This window comes from Liolophura sinensis, chromosome 8 (genome assembly GCF_032854445.1).
Source record: "Liolophura sinensis isolate JHLJ2023 chromosome 8, CUHK_Ljap_v2, whole genome shotgun sequence".
Taxonomy (NCBI): domain Eukaryota; kingdom Metazoa; phylum Mollusca; class Polyplacophora; order Chitonida; family Chitonidae; genus Liolophura; species Liolophura sinensis.
Window position 1 is genome coordinate 52007846 of NC_088302.1, and position 17444 is coordinate 52025289.

Below are 17444 nucleotides of genomic sequence, written 5' to 3' on the forward strand. Positions count from 1 at the left end.
ATAAATTTGGTTGCAGTCTTGTTGCACTGGAAGAAAATAAGGCTCAACCTACTCTAACTTCAAACCGAAAAAAAGAAGTCTACCCAAATGACAGATCACTTCAGACAGGTACCCATGCCCATTAAACAGTATGCTTCATTCAAGAAACAAATTTTGGTAAGCAACTCTAACTTCAAACCAAAAAAAAAGAAGTCTACCTAAATGACAGATCACTTCAGACAGGTACCCATGCCCATTAAACAGTATGCTTCATTCAAGAAACAAATTTTGGTAAGCAACTCTAACTTCAAACCAAAAAAAAGAAGTCTACCCAAATGACAGATCACTTCAGACAGGTACCCATGCCCATTAAACAGTATGCTTCATTCAAGAAACAAATTTTGGTAGGCAACTCTAACTTCAAACCAAAAAAAAGAAGTCTACCCAAATGACAGATCACTTCAGACAGGTACCCATGCCCATTAAACAGTATGCTTCATTCAAGAAACAAATTTTGGTAAGCAACTCTAACTTCAAACCAAAAAAAAGAAGTCTACCTAAATGACAGATCACTTCAGACAGGTACCCATGCCCATTAAACAGTATGCTTCATTCAAGAAACAAATTTTGGTAAGACTGTGACTTGGCGCTGATCTTGATACCACACTTTCATACACAAATGTAGCATGGTTGACATGGGGGTGGTTCACTACAGTGTTCTAGTTTTATTCCACCCATAAACCAGACTTTCTTCAGTCAGTCAACCACCCAAATCCCAGCATAAACACTGACCCAAGACAGCAATAGCTGAATCCAAAGGAACAAGTTTTGTGGGCAACCTAAAATGCTTGATAAACTTTGGCTTCATCTAGCAAGATAAATCAGGTTTGACTGTTAAATGTATGACAGCTTTATGAAATACCCTGAAAAAAAATTTTGCCCAAGGTAAACACATCAATCAAGAATGATTCATGTGATGTTACATGAAGACCACATTACAGATTATACGGCTTCTGGATTATGATCCACTTTAGTATAACTAACTCTATAAGTACACCTGGGCATACCTTGGTATTTCACAGGTGAATAAGGGTCTTTGTGGTCTGCATCACCCTGAGACATGGCATGATCAGAGTCAGGTGGTCCCCTTATGGGGGAGAACTCTTCCCTTTGTCCTTCACCAAGGCCTTCATTTGGACTTGTCTCACACTGGTCAGCAGGGGTTTCAGGTTGTCCAGCAGGACAGCCTAAGGGCAAAATGGCGGACACATTGGAAACTGAAGGGGACTGAACTCCTGTTGGTTTTCCAATTTGGGACTGTGTAATAAGCAACTCTGGTGATGCAATGTCTGGTAATTCTTCAGGAATACATAAAATAGGCTCATTGTTGTTGATTAACTTCATTTTTTTAAATGTGTACTTCTTTCCATTAGCTTGCTGATGCTTATGAGTTGCATTTCCTGAGACAATTTGAATGTCTGTACACTCATTTTTAGGCTTATCAACATCCATTTCTACAGGTAAAGGGTCCAAATCTATTCGATCAACATTCTCAAAACTGGAACTTTTTCTGAGAACAGAAAATTGATCCTCAGAAACTTCTGGCAGTTCGTCATCACCGTCAGACTCTATGTGTATGTTGATTTCTGGAGAAACTGAGACATCACTGGTCCTTGGAGACAGTTTCTTCAGTTTGGACATAACAGAATTTTTCCTTTGTTCTGAAGGGGTCCTGACAAAAAAAATGTCAACATCTTTTAAAAGTTCTTTTCTTTGTTCTGGAGTCAGCTCAACATCAACTGGCATCTTATGTGATCTGGCTTCTGACAAGGTGCAATTTTCAGACAATTTCTGCCAATTTAAGGTGTCCTTGTTATGTTTTCCTGGTTCATCTATACAACTGTCTCCGCTGACACGATGGGAGCCCCTTACTGTTGTTGTCTCAACACCGTCTCCGATGACACAATGGGAGCTACTTACTGTTGTTGTCTCAACACCGTCTCCGTTAACACAATGGGAGCCGCTTACTGTTGTTGTCTCAACATGGTCTTCCTTATTTATCACTGAAAACATCATTTTACTGAATGATAAAATTTCATCTGCTGAATCTTTCAAATCAAGCCCTTTTTTCAACACATCAGAAACAGAACTTTGCCTGTTGAAGGATTTCACTGCTCTTTGGAGCACTGGAGTGGACACAACAGCTGTACTGAATGAAGGCTGACATTTAGAAATGTCACAAATTCCAGAATTTTCCAACACTGATGCATTTTTGGGTGAGAATGATTCAGGTGTCAAATTATCCACACTGTCATTCAGCCGTCTGTTCTTCAACTTCAATTTCTGCCTGTTTCTTGTAGAATTTGTGTCTATCTCGCGAACAGAAGAGCACTTATTTTGACACTTCTTGGATTTGGAGTTAAATGTTTTCGACCTGTCCTCATTCAATACGCTTCTCCCAGACAATGAGGGAAGTTTAACTGGTGTATCTGGAATAAGCCAGGAGTCACTGTTGTTTTCAGCTGCATCAGAATCTGCAGCTGTGGCATCTTGTCTTTCATCACCTTCATTTACATCTGCAGGATGTAGGCTTTCTTTGTCTTTGTTACCTTTTGATTCTTCAGTTTCTGCTACTTCTGGTAAAGAATTATTTGAACTGTTTTCCATCAGGGTAGTAGTAATCTCTGACCTCTGACCTGCAGTGCAATTCAACTTAGACCTCTGACCATCTGGATCATTTGACCCTTGCCCTTCTGTACTGGTCACCTTTGGGAACCGATTTTCTATACAATTTTCCTTTAAATTACACATAGGATTGTCTGTACTGGTCAATCTAGGTCTAGAATTAGCAAGAATGCTTTCTGAACCTAACCTGATGCAAGAGTTTTCCTCAGAGCTTAACATTTCAGGAGTAATGTTAGAATCTACAGACATGTGCAAAGGGGGATAACTCTCAATAGAACAATCCTGAACTGGATGGGTAAAATGTGACCCCAGACTATCTTCCAACTTGCTACTTAGCAACTTAGCCTCATTATTGATATCTTCCATGGCATTCACATCTATCACAATAAGTTCATCTCCACTCTTTCTTTCTTCTTCGTCCAAATTATCACCTGCTACTCCAACATTCATATCATGTTGGAGTTTCAGATCTTCATCATCCTTTTCAGACTTTGCATGTTCTGATGACCCAGATGAGCTTGATTTAAACCAATCAGGTTGGTACTTTTCTGCTTCTCCTGGACTTAGTTCATTTAACATGCTGTGCACTATATCAAAATGATTTTCATCATTATCGTACAAATCAGTAACAGACGATGACTTGGAGGTATCCATCAAGTCCACCTGACTGGTCAAATCTAGATCTGATTTTCCGTCTGAACTGGGTCCATCCAGTTTTACTCGCTTACAAACTGTCTCCATCGCTCCGTCTTCATCACAATGAGAAACAATTACCCGTTTTAACCCTCTACCCATATCACTCTCTGCACTGCATCCTGATGACCTGCTCCTACATTTATTTTCTTCAATTTCATTATCATCATTACTTGTAACTGATTGTTCAACTGCTTTGTATTCATAAATGTCTTTTTCAGGTCTGTGTGAGTGTGAACTCTGATTAGCACGCTGTTCACTGCTACCGGTGTGACTTCTACAGCTGATATCTCCAACAATCTCTTCCAATCTCTTCATGTTGGGTTTCCCTAAAGGCTCAGTAATTCTTTGGATACCAGGCCTACTAATGTCGCTACTGAGAGATAGAACAACTCCCTTATTGACCTTTATCTCTTGACCAGCACTATGGAAACCTATTTGTTTTATACTTGTACAGCCTAAATACTCTTGTCCTTTTTTGGAGTTGTCTCCCTTGTTTGCTGAACTCTTCTCTCTTTGTGTTGACATAAACTGGTATAAACTGTCCATTTCTTCTTCGTCCTTTCCTTCCTCTAGATTTTCACCATTTGTTTCCTGGACTACTGCACCCATGCTCCCGTCAAACAAGCTATTTAACAAATCATCCAGAACCTGCTCTTTTTCGAGGGTTTTATCTTCGTCTGCATCAGCATTTGGTTCCCATTTGTCACCAACACGATGTTGCAGTATGTCACAAAGCTCTTCCACACCAAATCTGCAAATCAAATGAGGAAAAGAAATAGTTATCCATACAAAACAAATGTTGAGAGGTAATTAAAAAAAATAATCCAGCCCTTTGGCCTACCTCATTGCAAAATAAACAATACTGACTCGTAATGGCAAACTGGCCATCCGCATTTTTGATAAAGGCAAAATATTAAAACTGTGAGAAATGCTGAGAGGTGTTAATGCTTAAATGACTGTGTGAATATCTGACCAGGATTTTCTCTGTAATTTCCATAAATATCCCTAAAAATGATTACTTATCTAAACTTCAGAGTTCCCATCACAGTAAACTTTCCGTAAGATTTTGAACAAAAAGTGTGTTGAATGATGCTAACCTCTGAGCAAGCTGAATCTCTTCCTCACAATTCCTGGATATGACAATTTCTCCTGCATATATAAACTTGATCACATTTAGTACAGCCCTGCAAGTGAATTCTTCCAGGTGTAAATCCTCACTAGTCTGCTGGAGATCCTGAAAATAAGCAGAAATTAATAATATGAAAATTGACTGGGGCACATTTAATCCTTTTGACAGCCATGTTACCAATGTAGTATAGTAAAGCATAAACCGGTCTACCAAATGCAACATGCCTATGTAAAACAGTTTATTACATATTTTCTGTATATCATTCCTCCAGGTTAAAGAATTGGTTGGTTGCTAAAGACAGTACAAATTGTATTTTAACAGCAATACTTTAATTGTAATATAACCAGGCAAAACTGAAAACGTTATACTGATGACATAATATCTAGGAGCATCAATAACATTAGAAATACCATGCAAACATACATAAGCTGGGGGCCACAGATTACGCTGGAGAACACTTGTACGTCTTTAAAGCACCTGATCAACCTTTCAATTTAATACAGCAACCAACAGAGCAGGATTTGGAGGCTAACCATCTGAATTCATTGGTCACATGCTGATGAATGAATGAATGAGTGCTTGGGGTTTAACTTCGTACTTCACAATTTTTCAGTCATATGACGAGAAGGAGTCATTACGTGGGTGTACATATGATATTGTGCTTTCTTGTGGCAGGGAGAGTCCATGCTGCCAAAGGGCTACCACCACTGGAGTACATGTATCATGCCAAAGACACCACATAGAACACCCCACCCAGTTACATTATACTGACACCGCGACAACCAGTCATGTTTCCATCCCCTGACCTCTCAGTGCTGAGCACCACGCAAGGCAGCAGTAAGTACCATTTGTAAAGTGTTTGGTATGACCCAATTTTACAGGAAGCTGAGAAGGTTGCCCAGGAAGGTCCTTACCTCTGCCTACACATTTCAGATATGATAGGAACAGTTCACAACTCCATAAATTACCATCTAAATATGTCATATATTAATGACCTAGATATATATGCAAGTCACATATTTATTGTGTTTACTTTTTAGGCGAGTTTATTTTAACATTTCATGAATAAATCTTTTTCACTAGTTTGTGATTGAGATGACACCTTGTGATTGTGTATACTGATGAGCTGTGAAGCTCTTTTGGGCAAGCTCTTCTCGCACATTCTGACATGGTCTTAACTGTCTTCGTAAATCAATTCTGGTTTTGACCTCTAGCTAACTGTCGTATTGTGGGTTGGAAATGAAAAACAGAATGAACCACCATGTAACCAAAACATGTCCCTGTCTGCATGTTAAGACCACTCTTTCTCATATGCGAAAATCGGTTCGCTTACCTGAATCAACCGAGGACAGCGAGCTGCAAGGATCACTCTGTGAGCATGAACCACCTTCTGATCTCCTGTGAGAAGTCTTATATCGCTGAATATGGGGTTATTTACCAGGAATGATAACTGAGACAGGAGACTCTGGGTAATAATGGTTGGATCTACCTGTAACAGTTAAAGAGAATACCTGGTAATGATGGCTGGATCTACCTGTAACAAGAATACCTGGAAACAACGACTGATCTACCTGTAACAGACCAGGAGAATACCTGGTAACAATGGCCAGATCTACCTGTAACAGGTAACAAGAATACCTGGTAACATTGGCCGGATCTACCTGGAACAGATAACAAGACAACGTCTCAACAATGGCCGGATCTACCTATGACAGATAACGAAAACACCTGGTAACAATGGCCGGATCTACCTGTAACAGATAACGAAAAATACCTCGCAACAATGACTGGATCTACCTATAACAGATAACGAAAATACCTCGCAACAATGACTGGATCTACCCATAACAGATAACGAAAATACCTGGTAACAATGGCCTGATCTATCTGTAACAAATAACAAGAATATCTGTTAACAATGGGCCGACCTACATGCCACAGATAAGGAGAATACCTGGTAACAATGGCTGAATCTACCTGTAACCGATATCACAATACCTGGTAATAATGGCTGTGTCTACCCGTAACTAAAAAAAGTTTACAAAGCCCATCAGATGTAGGACAACAGATGCACAATTACTCACCTTACTCTTATCTTCCGGGCAAAAACCACTGGCATCAAATGAGAAGCTTGTCTTCTTACTGTCGAAAAATTCATTGCCACTTTCATTTCCCCAGCTGTTTCCTTCTTGTGCAGCTACTTTGATAACTCCACAGTTGTCTGCTCTTGATGTAGCTTCCTCTTCAGGTTCTTCAGAAGTGTTGTTATCTGATCCATTTGCATAGTTATCTCCCCCTAGTTTAACAACCTCCTCAACACCCGAGCTATGCAACTCAGATAAACATGTAGCTCCCTCAATGTCCAGCGAACAGGCATTTTTTCCTGGTGCACTTTTGGAGATTTGAGATTTTTTTGAGGCATGGTTAAAAGATTTTACTAGAGAGGTAGAAGTTTGATTTTTGCAGTCTCTGTCAGCAGTGCTTTGTGAACTGCTTATGCGAGTGAGGTTCTGGGAAGTACACTTTGGGCTTGACTGTAAAACAGATTCATCCTCCTCAGCAGCCAATTCTGCCAAAACCACCGCCGTCTGCGTAGAGACAAAATCTACACTACTGGCCTCATCCCCAATCTCTGTATCTTCAACCTGAAATACAGAGTTGTTAGACAGTTCAACAAGAATAAAACATTTTTAAAACTTTCTTTCCGTTATATTTTTGCAGAATTAATCTTTCTAATAGATTCTGATCCAAGAATGTCAAACCTTTTTCTTAAATGTTATTTAAATGTGACTGAAAGAAGTTCAAAACACATCGGTGTGCAACATCGTATCCAGCTGAATAAAGAATAAATCCATCCATTTCTATGGACAATGCCTAATGGTCTTTCATAAGTATGCCGCTTTCATGACACAAAAGATCTCCAAATCGATATTTTGAACATGAGGAACTTATGTGAAAGCTGGTTTATGTTTTCAGTTTAGAGTCTTTCCATAGTCAAAATTACCTTCGACAGATTGCCACTATTTTTATCTGTCTTTCCTGTTCCAGCAAGTGCAGACATCTTGGCCAATAGTCTGTCAAAGTGAGCAGTGGATACCTTCACAAGGGGACTTAACTCTTTTACATAATATATATCTGCTGTGTCTGAGTTCATGCAACTTTTTTTCCAAAGACTCAAATTCTGCAACAGAAGACAAAGTATGGATTCAATTAAATTCACGCAGTGCAAACTTTTATGGTTTTTCTCACTCGTTTTCCAATCTCCAAGAACTCTGTCCATGAATTAAGTCGCCTTCTGACTTTTTCAGTTTGTCATGAACAGTTTCAGTAAAAAAAACACAGGGTTACTTACAAATTCTGCACAAAAATAAACATATGCTCAAAATTCCGCTGATTCCTATGTACATGTAAATATTCACAAGTACCCACCGTTCTCTCAGTGCCGTTAAAAACTGACTGTTGTCTGTCCGTGTTCTTTGAGAACCTCTTTGTAACATCGCTTTCTGACATGGGAGGGGTGTTGTTGAAATGATTCGAATCCTGGGTGAAAAAATCACAAAGTGAGTGTCTGAGACATTCTAACCTACTTATGGGCAGAGTAATACACTACAACAATCAGCTATTAGCACGGACTGTGCCACCAATGGACAAGCATGCATGACAACCAAAGACTGAAGTATATCTTTTTTTTTTTTCAAAGAGCGAATTAATCTTTTGTTTTCCAAAGAAAGAATTATTCTGTTATTCAGACTAAATAAATGCTTGCACTTACAAAATGTAACCACCAATACACGTAAGGAAAACAGTTAAGCCTTGTCAAAGCAGACAGATATCAAAACATGGGAGGGAAAATAACCAAAAAACCATATGTAATATGCTGGAGAGACAAAAAAGGCTTACCCCAGGGGTGACAACCATTGCTACTCGCTCTGCAATCTTCTTTCGTATTTCTTCAGTGGTGTATTTTAGAAGCAGTGGTAACTCTTCACCACTAAAATACAAAACCAATATACTTGTATGCCAATAATGGTAGATGGTAAAGATGGCTTTTAGAGGTGAAATCTCAACTTACGTGTACATTTCAGATGAAGCAGTCATTCTGTAATAAATCATCATGACTGTAATACCTTGTAGATTCGATCGATGTAGAGAAGGCATAGCACAATGGAGACCACTGATGTTACAAACCGTGCTTTAATGCAAACCCATCCACAATGTGAACAGCATGCCCAAAATAAATAGAACTGCAGAAATCTACTATAATCTGGATGTCCAAAATGCCCCTTTCACCTCCAGCATTTCAAAAATAATCTGTGCACATGAAAATCCATTATTACATTAAGTACCTGAATATGGGCAATTAAATGATTTTCATTAAAAATAAGTTTCATAGGTAGCTGTGCAGTACTTTAGGAGGAATTGCATGGACAAAATCGGAAAAGCTCAAACATGCCCTGTTTTGGGGAATTTTATGAAAAAATGGTAATTATGAAAATAATTACTTGACTGTCATTAAACTTAAGCATATGCAAGTTTCATGATAGGCAAATGTATGACAAGTTTTATCAAAATTTAGTTGAGGTGTTGGAGGGGAATTGCACTGAAAAAATGGTGTCTACAGACAGACAGAGTGAGTACATATAAATGTACCTTGTTGCAGAATGGATTTCAACCGCTCTTTTATTTAGCACCGCTTCCGGCGTACACCCCTATTTCTAACAGGTGCCATGCAAAGCCGTAGGCTTAAACTTAAAAACTGCACAGCTATCCAATTAAATACATGAAATTCTGGAAAATTCTCACCGTGGTGTACCGCAAAATCAACAGGTAGTCAAGCATCATATGGCCGTCCAATGATGTTGAATGCCTCGATCAGAGATTCCAAATCAGTGATATCGAAGTCAAACTTTTTTATGCCAACATATAAATGTGCTTCCTTGTTGCAGAACGGATTTCCACCGCTCTTTTATTTAGCACCGCTTCAATAACTGACTTGTCAAAGGCAAGTAAGCCGCCCCACCCAGGCCATTATACTGATATAGGTCTGCCAGACGTTGCACTATCCCCTTAATGCTGAACGCCAAGCAAGAAAGCTACACCCTCTTCTTTTAAGGTTTTGGGTGTGATTCGACCCAGGATTGACCCCGGATCTATCGCCCCGAAGCGAACGCTTTACCACTTGAGCCATCAGGGCCATTCAAACAGGAATGATGATTCCAGTATACTCTCCCCCACCCCCACCCACCGAAGTTGTATTGTATTTCTCTGCATGTATTCATTTTTAGATTAGTGTTAAATGTTAACATTCTCTGTAGACGAAATCACAGGTACAGTCGAAACCATCACACCTTAAAATTTCCACACCACGACTCACATATGAGAATTTCCCTTCTTTCTTCTCCCTTTCTTGATATCCTTGTCCAGCTTTTTACAGCCCAATGCTAATCTGTCAATAGATTCCAACTGGTCCAAAAGTTGTGTCTCCTGCTTCTGCTGTTCTTCAACCAGGGAAGTAGATAAAGCCAATGCAAATTGAGTGTCTTCATCAAGAGCTCTACAAAAAACACCACAATCCTCACAATAACTACTGACAATGTTGATCAATCATCAAATCACCACCTGACATCATCAAGTCACCATCATCAACTGGTCCAATTTTTTTGAAATATATGTCATTAATTTATTTATTTATTTGATTTGTGTTTTATGCCCTACTTGACACTTGCCCTTATGCAGGTTCATCGCAGGCCTTTCGCACGCACGGCCTGTGTAGGTGTGGGTATGGACAACGTATGTTGGGCAATAGACTTCCGGCGTACACCCCTATTTCTAACAGGTGCCATGCAAAGCCGTAGGCTTAAACTTAAAAACTGCACAGCTATCCAATTAAATACATGAAATTCTGGAACATTCTCACCGTGGCGTACCGCAAAATCAACAGGTAGTCAAGCATCATATGGCCGTCCAATGATGTTGAATGCCTCAATCAGGGATTCCAAATCAATGATATCGAAGTCAAACTTTTTTATGCCAACACCTGTCTCACAGTGGTTAACCCCTCCATGAAATCTACTAATTAACTTTATTTCTTGCTTGAGAGCCTATTGCAACATTAGAAGCTTACTCTCACTGCTATATCTGAACGCAAGGAATCAACAGTCATTCTAAAAACCTGTGTTTTCATTGGCTAATGACTGACAAGATGACCAAAGGTGTGGCAGGTCTCAAATGGCTATCTCTTTCAAGGCCATGTGTGTGCACCGAAAGTGAAAGAATATTTTTTACCATGTAATGCAACTTATACCTTTCTCCGACAAGTGTAATTAGAATGGTCTAGAACAGATATATCCAACATATTGGTGGTATTTTGCGCAGTACTCAAAAATATTTCACTTATACGACGGTGGGAAGATTTCATCAAATGTCAACCATAAACTCAGTGTGCACAGGTGGAACATTGTGTTCGCATGTGTGACATTGGATGCCCACTGACAGCTTCATATTGCAAAAATTCAAAACATCGTATTCGTGAAAGGCTATTGACTTTCCTGACCATATTTTTGGGAAACTCGCAGTCAAATGTTCCAAATTGTCTTATACAGGTAACTGATAGCTTACAGAATTCAACATTGACCAATCAGATGAACTTATTTTCAATGACCCTCCCCTTGGAAAAAAGATTGATGGTGAAATCTCCAAATAGAATCTAAACTAGATGACAAGAGTTCAAAATTTTACATTTCGTCATGTACTCAGTGACAATTACAACTTTTTATTACTACTTCGAGCTTTGCCTTGATACTAAACCATTTTAGTAAAACCATCATGAAGTCCTGTACTGGTTGATTTATTATAATGATGTTCACAACACTTAATCCTGTCCACACTGGCAAAACAACAGGTGGTCTCTTGCAGCGATCGACATGTTCCAAAAAATCACCAATTTATTATTCAATTACCAACATTTTAGAAACAGAAAAACATTGTTACTTCGTAACCATTTCCTGAAGAAATGAAAAACAAGTCCAAACAGAAAGAGTGTGCTTTTCAGAAGTCAAAACTACTCATATAGAGATTAAAGGCGCATAAATTGCACTGAAAGTTTCTCCTTCAGGGCAGATAAAACTGTGAGTAATGTTAATAACATACTTAGTTGTTCTCTTTGTCTTTGCAGATTGTCCTCTGTTTTTTGTCTTTTGTGCTCTGAAGAAAGAAAAGAAAAATAAGTGAGAAATTAAAAATATAAAGCAAAAAAGGAAAATAAATGAAAAAAATTGGTGACAAAAATGCAGGTCAATTAATATCCCCTTTATAAAATCCTTAACATAACCCATATAAAAAAACATCATCAAAATACATAACCCAAAGTTTCAAACAATGGAGATAATAATGAAAAGTTTGTGAAAGCGATGTGTGATCCTTGTATCTCCCATGTGGGGCAAACACCCTGAATCTGTAGCCCTAGATGACCCCTTACCTTGTGGTGAGTGGTATTTGCCCAGCTGTCAGCCGAGCCTCATGCTCCCTCCTCTGTTGCTCTATAAGCTGTGATAAGTGGTCTTGACCAACATTGCAGGACTTGGAACACCTATTCATATGGGATTTTCTAGACTAACAAGAAAAAACAAACAGACAAAGAAAAGTTACTAAATGTAGTAAAAGTGAAGGTGAAATAGTTCCAGCGTACATGTACATTAAGGCATGACTGATGTCAATTATATTATCACAGATTGTAGACAAGGGATTCAGCAATGAATGTACTCCACCTTGGAAGAGTTTCTCTTGATGAAATGATTTTAAAAACAGTAACTTTCAAGAATACAATTTTTCTTTTATCTCATTTCAAGATTACTTCCCTGACGTTTGCCATGGCAGACACAACATAATGAATAGGTCAGGGCTTTGGCTAATCAATGAAGTGTTTTTCTGCAAGTACTCCACAGCATTGCACACTTCATTTATATACAGTTACTGAATGCAGATACGCATTGTAACGACAGGTTACTCACTGCTTCTGTCTTCAGTGGTTTTCCACACATTGGACAGTCGAGAACCGCCTTCCTAGCCCTTTCCATGGCTTCAGAATCTGCCACAGCCACAGTAACAGCAGTCTCTTTCTGGAAACCCAAGACACAGGCCTTGTGAGACGCCAACATAATATAGGAAAACATGAATTTGTGTTAAGAGACCAGAAAACAATACAGGGAGGCAAGCACATCTGCAAAATATCCACACAATATAGGGAGGAAGGCACTCATGCTGTGAGACATCAACATAATATGGGAAATCATTAATCTGTGGTAAGGGATAAGAAAACAATTACTAAATCCTTAATAAAACTGTCGATGGCCTTGTGTGGCATTATGGACATTTTGCTTACCAGTTCCAGAACAAATATCAACAAATGTAGTAAACTTGTAAGAAGGGAGTATACTAGTCTACAGTATCACAAACTGTACCAAGGGCAAATATTTATTTATTTATTTATTTATCTGATTGGAGTTTTACGGCGTACTCAAGAATATTTCATTTATACAACTGCGACCAGCATTATGCATGACCATCCACAGGTTGCTGACAGACTTCCCACGTACACCCGGAGAGGAAGCCAGCATGACTTGAACTCACACAGACTACATTGGTGATAGCCTCCTGGGCAACTGCACTGCTGGGCACGCTAACCACCTGGGCCATGGAGGCCCCACAGACATGTTGTCAGATTACTAACACAATACAGGCAGATCAGCACACAAATGAGGTACAAACCCAATATATTGACACAAACACACATTTTGTGAGATTACTAACACAATATAGGGAGACCTATACATAATTTCATGTTGTGTAGCCCAGGATAGCATACCTTGTCCATACAGGTGTTGACATGTTGTGTTTGTCTGTGAGCATTGAGGCCAGACAAGTCCAGGTTGCAGATCTGACAGAGAACTAGCTCCAAAGGGGGACTACTCTGCATCAATTCTGTCTGCTGTAAAGCTCTGGCCAGCACCTCGTCTGATACACCAGCAGATGCATCTGCTAAGTACATCAAATAACATTAGTACATGAAATACTTCTAATGCACAGGTTATTGGACCCTAAGTTAATAAAACTTGTCTTGGACGATGGTGACCTCAAAGGTCTGGAACAGTACATGTATATGTAAGCCATAAGCCATAACAACAGAGATGAAGTAATATTGCCAATTTGGCACTCGAAGTGTAACTGATTGAATGAATGAATATGGTCTGCACTATTTCAGCTATATGGCTACATGGTTTTTGAGGCAAAAATGAGATGATGACTCAATAATTACCATGCCTACCAGGCTGATATACCTACAATCATCTGGCTCATGAAGTGCTGAAATTGCCACAATAAGGTGAAACCCTCCAATAAAATTTTCCATCTGGATAGAGTAGTTCTCACATACAAATGTTCTTTAAGCTGCCATCTGACAAGATAGTAATAAACTATTTCCAATGGATGGATCCTTATTCTACAGCACACGGGCATTGAGTTACACATAAGATTTTGTTTATGTAACTCTGACTCACCCGCTGGGTTAGCTCCCCTTGTAAAGTGACGATTTAGACATGCCCTCTGGTGGCTCTGAAGGTTGTCACTTTTGACCGACTGTCGACAGATTACACAAGATTTCATCTCTTCAGTAGACTCATCGCCCTTTGCCAGTGGAGGTTCTGATTCAACCGTCACTTTCGCAGAATTATGCACGCCATCTACATCCCATTCAGACTCTGTTCCACACACCTGATTTGTTGCCAGCCCAGGGGTGCCCGCCTCTAAGCTATTACAGCCTATCTCTAAGCTTGCTACTTTTAACGGTATTGCTGAGCTTTCTATTTCTGAACTTCCAATTCGGGACCTCTCTTTCCTGGAGATTGGTACATCCAAACTTTCCCCCTCTGCGCTTGCTTTCTTTGACCTTGTTGGTTCTAAGCCTGATATTTCTGAGCTTCCAATCTGGGATTTTCCATTCCTTGAGCCTGTCAAGTCTGATCCTGCCTTCCTTGACCTTGAGGCCTCTGAGAATACCTCATCAGAGTATGGTATCTTAATCTTTGCTTTATCTGTATCACTCAGTTTTCTCCTTTTGTTAGACCTAGTGGTTATTGAAGGCCTGAAATCATCAGACTCGTTAAGATCAACAGCATTCAGGATGTTTCCAGGCTGACTTAATGATGACAATTTAGGTGGCATTGTGGCAATCCCCTTTGTACCTTTTCTCAATGCTAATTTGGGGCGCCCTCTTTTGGAGGACTTCTTTGATTTATTCTGCAGATCATCAGATATCCCAGCCGTTTCTTTTGTTTCGCCTGGTGTGCATTCCACATCTATTCTCCTCTGTGAACTGTGACCTGCTTTCGGTAACATCTGCTGCACAATGACAACCGGACTTGAGCAGACATAGGTTGTTCCACCCTCATACTTCACAGGACTACAAGAAGGGCAGGGTTTTCTATTCTTACCAGGAGTTAATGGTGCACTGCTGCTTTCCATAATTACATCCTACAGTATCAACGAATTAAACAGTAAGGCTACATCGACAGTCAGGGATGATATAAAGTTAGTAAAGTCTTACATTGTGCCCAGCCTAATTATTCAGTCCACTGAGCACATAGGTGCATGTAAAACTTCACATTGTTCCTGAGCTGAACAGTGTGACGACTTCCATGGATCTATGAAACTGCACCATATGTAACGTTCTCAATGTTAACACGGTTACAAGCTTCTGGGGAATTCATAGCAGAAATGCTGATGTAATAGTAACAGCTTTCATGAAGATTTTCATGACAAACTGACATTAAACACTATAGCAAATGCATCATTGACAAATAATCAAAAAAAAAACTTCATTGCAGTTAATTTTGATTTCAGCTACAGTTTGCTAAATCGATAATAAGAATATATCTCAAGAGCCTTTTTTTTTTCTTAACAAGCAGTCACATGACGTAAAATGATACCAAATGGCAATCACAGCCAACTGGTTTTCCAAATGAGTACTGTCTCTTATATACACCTGTAGACTAAGATGGCCGGGGGCTGTGACTATTATTTCTCTGTCTGTATAGGTATGGGCTGTATTTCAGACAGCTTGGATGCCTGCCTGTACCGCCTTTGTCGTACTTCAAAGGAACGCTCAATCTGACGGTTGCGCCACTCTTCTTGTCGCTTGCGGGACTCTTGTACCCAAAGGATATCTTTGCTCTCTGGATCATATAGCAGCCTGGGAAGAAGAACAAAACAAAATAGTAAAGTACGGCACAGCGTCATCTAACAAAACTTTATTAGAGGCTGGATTGATGATGTGTTTCTATTTATTTTCATTTTATTTATATATTTAATACTTGTTCATAGTCTACCACCATATAAACACTGAAAACAAGAAGTACACCAGATATCACTGAAAAATACTGACAGAAAATTCACAACAGGCTCTTAAAGACTTAACCAATCACTCGCCTTGAAAGTGCCATGTGATACTTTAGCTGCAACATCATCTTTTATCAACTCTTGTATGTTAGTGAGGTTTCTCATGGTGGATAGACTGACAGCAGCGCAATTAATCAGATTTTGAGGATATTTTAAGAATTGAATTTGAAGCATTTTGGTCTAAATGATTTGGGTAAAACCACCCAAGACTCAAGACAACTACTGCGAGAGAATGAGATTCTGTTGCATAATATTCCTTAAGGATGCCAAATTTAGTACGGAAATATACAGCAGGTGTTTGCATTTATTTTCCCCCCATCTTTTGTACTTTATGGACCCCCCCCCCCCACAAGAAAACTGCTGCAGTGCAAAATCTGTAATATTGCTGACTGTAATTAGTCTTGAATAAAAACTGATGAACTTCAAACTTTCAAATTACAACAAACATTTTCTCTCATCTTTGCAATTATCCAAACCATTCTGACCTGAATTTAGCTGTAAGTAAACTATGGTATACAGGATAAACATGTCAGCCGTGTTGTTTTGTATGGTATTGTATTTATTCACCATAAGTATATTTACAGTAAAGATGTCTACAGAAAATAAAACATGGCGGGAATAAAGTCACAAAGCAGAGAAATTAGTAGGCATATTGAGCATATTTTACTTTGACTTACTTAGTTGTCGCAGCTGCGAATAAAAAAACGAAACCAAATGAACCCAGGATGAACCAGTTTCGGACTCGGTACATGCGGGTTCCAAACATATACCCAGTGCGTTTGATTTCACGGCCTTCTGGTTTCATATTTTTTACAGTTTGAACTAATGCATTTCAATGGACAACATGCTTCCAGTCAACTTGTTACACCACGAATAAAATTCTTTTAACTTGTAGACGTTAATCCGCCATGTGCCCACATTCGTGTCGAAGACACGATCCTATTGGCCATGTTCCATGTGTATCGTCCAATCAAATTCACTGTTAAGTTGTGTAGAAGTTATCTCCCCTTATTGGATGTAGCCGCTGCACACCTTTAAAACCATTTTTGTTTCAATAACAAGGCGGTTACAAGCGTACACATCAAAGCTTGAATCAAATTTAAAATTTGAGACTAAACCAAATGTCAAGTTTTTGAAAACTATGGCTGTGACACCTGTGAATATACAAACATTTGACCAATCCTTTTTTTAAAGGAAGTACTTGTGTTTTAGTGTATTTAAAAGCAGCCACAATGTCATGTTTTGTCATTCCCACAACAAATCAGCTTAGGATTTAAGTCAGACCCCAGAAAATGAAGTCTGAGATTTTTTTCTTTCTAACGTTTTACAGAAAAAGAGACATGGAATGGTTGACATGGCCTTTTACTGGATTGGTAAGGCCACCCTTAACAAAAATTCTTTGTTGGCATGAAGAAATTAACTTGACGTAAAAATAGAGAGAAAAGAAATTCCATCAAAAAACTTAATCATTGGTCCATTTTGGCAAGGTCAGTAGGTTTATCCC

The 17444-nt window shown here is 39.1% G+C and overlaps 2 protein-coding genes across 2 annotated transcripts in view; both read right to left on the reverse strand.

Moving 5' to 3' along the window:
• Positions 1 to 2989, reverse strand: part of LOC135472144 (uncharacterized) — a 17670-nt gene extending 14681 nt beyond the window's left edge. The window contains exon 1 of the mRNA XM_064751507.1: positions 1047 to 2989. Coding sequence (XP_064607577.1) covers positions 1047 to 2913 — 1867 coding nt within the window. The 5' untranslated portion in view covers positions 2914 to 2989. The remainder of the gene's footprint in view (positions 1 to 1046) is intronic.
• Positions 2933 to 16855, reverse strand: LOC135473658 (uncharacterized). Its single transcript, XM_064753522.1, has 15 exons — positions 16618 to 16855; positions 14044 to 15734; positions 13353 to 13522; positions 12499 to 12606; positions 11967 to 12100; positions 11639 to 11692; positions 9864 to 10043; positions 8390 to 8480; positions 7919 to 8029; positions 7494 to 7670; positions 6574 to 7134; positions 5823 to 5978; positions 4458 to 4594; positions 2990 to 4111; positions 2933 to 2951 (listed from the first exon to the last, which is right to left on the reverse strand). The coding sequence occupies exons 2-15, from the start codon at positions 15005 to 15007 to the stop codon at positions 2933 to 2935; spliced, it is 3984 nt and encodes a 1327-aa protein (XP_064609592.1). The 5' UTR covers positions 15008 to 15734; positions 16618 to 16855.
• Positions 16856 to 17444: the final 589 nt, after the last annotated feature.

Coding starts and splice junctions, on each gene's coding strand:
- LOC135473658 (XM_064753522.1), bottom strand. CDS start 15,007: ATGGAAAGCAGCAGTGCACCATTAACTCCTGGTAAGAATAGAAAACCC. Junction 8,481..9,863: donor AAGAAGGGAAATTCTCATAT/GTGAGTCGTGGT, acceptor TTTGTATTTTAG/TGGTGAAGAGTTACCACTGC. Junction 7,671..7,918: donor TTAACGGCACTGAGAGAACG/GTGGGTACTTGT, acceptor CTTCTGTTGCAG/AATTTGAGTCTTTGGAAAAA.